Source organism: Haplochromis burtoni, unplaced genomic scaffold, assembly GCF_018398535.1.
Source record: "Haplochromis burtoni strain Fernald_Lab_line unplaced genomic scaffold, NCSU_Asbu1 Contig_190, whole genome shotgun sequence".
NCBI lineage: Eukaryota > Metazoa > Chordata > Actinopteri > Cichliformes > Cichlidae > Haplochromis > Haplochromis burtoni.
The window spans coordinates 610,081-614,466 of NW_024582551.1; the positions used below are offsets into that span (position 1 = coordinate 610,081).

The 4,386-nt window shown below is 48.4% G+C and overlaps 1 protein-coding gene across 2 annotated transcripts in view; it reads right to left on the minus strand.

The window, feature by feature from the left end:
- LOC102310883 (atrial natriuretic peptide receptor 1) overlaps nucleotides 1-4,386 on the minus strand; it is a 79,867-nt gene that overhangs the window by 13,456 nt on the left and 62,025 nt on the right. For both annotated transcript variants that reach the window (XM_042225942.1, XM_042225941.1), the window contains 4 exons: nucleotides 4,035-4,181; nucleotides 1,574-1,697; nucleotides 332-400; nucleotides 17-191 (listed from right to left, as the gene is read on the minus strand). In XM_042225942.1, the coding sequence (XP_042081876.1) occupies nucleotides 17-191; nucleotides 332-400; nucleotides 1,574-1,697; nucleotides 4,035-4,181 (515 nt within the window). The remainder of the gene's footprint in view (nucleotides 1-16; nucleotides 192-331; nucleotides 401-1,573; nucleotides 1,698-4,034; nucleotides 4,182-4,386) is intronic.

Consider the following 4,386-nt stretch of genomic DNA (forward strand, 5'->3'; position numbering starts at 1 on the left):
GTGTGTGTGTTGTCACCGCTGTGAATGCCGATCCTCAGCTTTAGCTGCTGCTCGGGTCGATGGCGGATCTTGAAGGCTCTGACGGCGTCCAGCAGGGCGAGCGCCATGCGGGCGATCTCTCGGCCGTGCAGCTTCCCGTTCCTCACCGGCAGCCCCGACACCACCATGTAGGCGTCGCCGATGGTCTCCACCTGGGGGCGCCACAGCACCGTGACATCAGTTAGAGTCGCACTAAAAGTTGTCCTTATTGTGAGCTGGTCTCCATGGCGATGCGCTCTGTTGCTCAGAGCTGACCTGAGAACAGGTCGGAGGAAAGAAACGAGCCGTTTACCTTGTAAACGTCAAAGTTGTCGATGATGGCGTCGAAGCAGGTGTAGAGGTCGTTGAGCAGAGTCACCACCTGCAGAGACATCAGCACGTCAGACTGAAGGACGGTGTTTGAGCGCCCCCTGCAGGCCGCTGGCTTTCAGTGTGTGAGAGAACATGTTAACACTTTATAATTCAGTGTGTTTTATTTGATACAACAGCGTGATTAAAGATTTATACTTACAGGAACACTGACACGTGGTGTCAGGTTTGTACATCAAAGCACCTTATTTAATATTCATTACATTGATCTGCATGAAGCCCTGCCTGAGACGACTTACAGGTTACTTAAACTTCCAGTATAATTATTTCTGACTGGTTTCCTCCTTATCCCAGTGTGTATTTGTAGGTAAATATAATTAGATTGTAATTTCAAATAAAATACACTGAAATTCCTTTTTAATTCCAAATCATACTCTTAGTCGCTATCCAAAAACCCTTACAAGGACAGGTGAGGGAGAGTTTTCTAGATTAAATCTGTAAATGTATACAGCGGCGTCCGGCCGGCCGAGGACGCCCCGTCTGCTGGGACATCGTTAATCGTGCTGCCTCATGAGTTACTGATCCCTGCAGTACAAATATGGGAATCTATTTCCACCTTTTATCCATCCGTTCTCTGCTTATCAGGGTCGCAGTGGGCTGGAGCCTGTCCCAGGTGTCTTAGGGCGAGAGGCGGGGCACACCCTGCACAGGTCGCCAGTCTGTGGCAGGGCTAACACACAGACAACCATTCACACCTATGGACAATTTAGAACGACCAATTAACCTAACCCCACTGCCTGCACGTGGGAGGAAGCCGCAGTATCGATAAAGTTTCTCATTTCATTTACTCTCAAAAATGTTTCCTCTGGATTTTAGTCCCCTCGACCAGTCCACGAATACGTTGTGCATGTGATTCTGAAATATGGATCTCGCCAGCCGCCCTCAGCCCGCGTGCTAACATGGTGGCAAGCATGCAGCGTCTGAACCTGCAGCAGAAACACCAGTGTGTCTGATAAGACACCTGCACTGCACTGCAGGCGTTTGACACGTCAGTCACACGCAGCCCTGACGGCGTGACAGGACGCAGAGCCGATTTCAGAGTCCAAGCTCGGATTTGGGAGGATCAGGTATCCGGTGCTACTCTCCGTCTGGCTTTCTGTGTTTGTGTCTTTGGACCTGGAAGCTGTGTGAGAAGTACTGAAGTACTCAGGTAAACTCGTCTCACCTCCATCGGCGTGCTCTCTGCGGAGATGGTGGTGAAGCCCACGATGTCGCTGAAGTAGATGGTGACCGAGTCGAAGGCTTCAGCCTGAACCGTCTCTCCACGCTTCAGCTGCTCGGCCACCGAACTGACAGAGAGACAATACGGCGCCATGAGTGTGTGAGCAGGGGGCTCCGCCCATAAAAAATGTCCGTGTGCACCTCGGGACCTTCACCACCTCTGCTGCTGGACATCCAACCTTGGATGCTCCTGTCTGACATGTGCGCTTGGTGCACACCCCTCACACGGACTCTTTTCCTCCCATCGGCAGACGCTATCGCAGCATCGGGGCCCGATCCTCAAGACTGCGAGACAGCTTTTTCCCACAAACCATCAGACTCCTGACCTCACTACCAGCTCCCCCACTCCCCCCACCACACACACCCACACAAACCAGTAACTGACTCTACTGGACTTCACACATCGCTGCCTTTGTAAACACAGACGCTGCTCTGTGGACAGTCCTGCTCATGTTGGTCACTTTAAATCATTTATACTGTAAAACTGCTACGTTGGTTATTTTAAACCACTTCAAAGTCACTTTAAATCTCATTTTATAAATTGTAAACGTTACATTTATTAACCCTTTTTACCTCAAAGTGTATATTTATTCTTACTCTTCCTGTATTTATTGTTGTTGGAACTGGAGCCTCGTCATCTGTCTCTCTATATACTGAACTGCATATAGCAGAGATGACAACAAAGCTTACTTTGATGTCAACACTATAGGACAAGAATCCAGAACCGGTTCCCAGTAGTCCAGTTCCTTGGAATTATTGGTCTACCTGCTTTTCAGTTCTTGCACTCCAGCTACAATCAGCTGACGTCAGCTCGTGTGCTGGAGGAAAAGAGCTGCGCAGCGTGCAGCGTGGATACAGACATTACTAAGGACAACAGCGTAATAGTGAAGCGGAAGATCCATCCAGGCCGCTAACACGACTGCCTGCAAGCGCAGACGGCATGCTAACGCTAAGCTAGCCAAAAACCCCGAGAGACGAGCAGCGCGTATGCAGACCTGAGCCCAGCAGCCAGAGCCTGAACAGGTAACAAAGAGGTGAGGCTGCAGCCTCTGTGTCTAGCTGTCAATGTTTATAGAATCACCATGACGACCGCTTTAAAGTCTCTTCAGGATCTGTGGTGGTGTGTGCGACTGTGACTCAGTTTATTTTGTAACAGTCAAGTAATGTAACGAGTATTCAAACCAAATACTTTCTCCTGGGAGTAATTAAGTAACATACTGCATTACTTTTTTATTCTGTGTAATGATTACTTTTTTTGAGTAACGACTGCAACACTGAGCCAATGAGAACCCAGCGAGACTCAATACAACGGTCAATAATCAATAATGATATCAATAATCTTTAAGTTATTATCAGTTCTAGTCGCCACAGACCTCAAACTCACACCAAGACCATCGCCATGTTTAAATCGACCCCGCCTTCACATCGAGGGTCACCACAGCCGAAGAGCGCTGCGTCCAGCATTCAGACAAATATCTGACAGGCTCGAGCATCGAGGCGCAGGTGTGTGAGCGGGACTACAGGTGTGCGGACTCATCCCAGGGTCACACCTGTGCACAGCTGGGCAGTAGAAGAGGGGAACGCCTCTTTCTGTTTACACCAACCATCTGTGCCTCCACCCAGCAGACTCTCCAAAGTACACGGCAGGAGGAGTATGCTGTTATTTTGGTGTAAAAAAATTTGCAAGGACAAATGTTGCATTTTGAGAAGAAAGTTATTTTATGAGAAGAAAAATAATTGCTGCGTGCAAGAAATGTGTTTCAGTGTTTGCTGTCACACACACGAGCTCACCAGCTACTAGCCAGATCCAGCAGAGCGGTTTGGTTCAAACTAGCTTAAAACCAACAGTGCTCTTTAAAAAGTCTATATTTAAAAACAAATAATTAAACATACTAACTGCAAAGGGGTTTAGCTACACTCTGGACCGTGTTTCTGGAACACAGTAGCTGTCGAGCTGATTGGAGACCAAAACAGCCAATCAGAATTTTTGCATCCAAGTCTGTGATTGGCTGGTTTTGTGGCACATTTGTAACGCTGTACAGAGAGTTGAGCGTGCAGAGATGTTGAGAGCAGGTCTGCAGACGTCTGTGAGCACACAGAGCGGCTGTTACTGTGTGTTTATGGAGCAAACACTGAAACACATTTCCTACATGCAGCGATGAGTTTGCTTCGCGCAAAATAATTTTCTCCTCAAAATGCAACATTTGTACTTGCAAACATTTTATTTACATGCGCTCAGAATAGACGCACAAAAATAGCGTCATAGACGAGCGGCCCATACATCACACGCACAACTGCACATGCTCAGAACCCAGCTGTGAGGAAGATGTCCAAAGGTGCACCTGAGGAGAAGGAGGGTATGTTTACTGTAGAGCCGCACTGTGTGCAGTAATTGCAGTACTGACTGTGGTAGTATCTGGTACAGCAGGGCTTCGGCCTTGCGTTTCTCCTCGTGGTACGCCTGCGTTCGCTCCTCCACCAGCTCCTCCAGGTTGTTGGCGTACTGCTCCATCCGGGACAGGAGGTTGTCCAGGATGTTGGTCCGTGACTCCCTGAAAACACACACATGGTGTTCTGGGTGGGCAAAAACCAAGCGTGGGCTCGTGTCCACTTTACTATCAGTTCAGTTTTATTTACACAGCGCCAAATCACAACAACAGACGCATTGAGGCGATTTATACTGTAAGGTCGACCCTGCAATAATACATACAGAGAAAAACCCAACAATCATGTGACCCCCTATGAGCAGCACTTTGG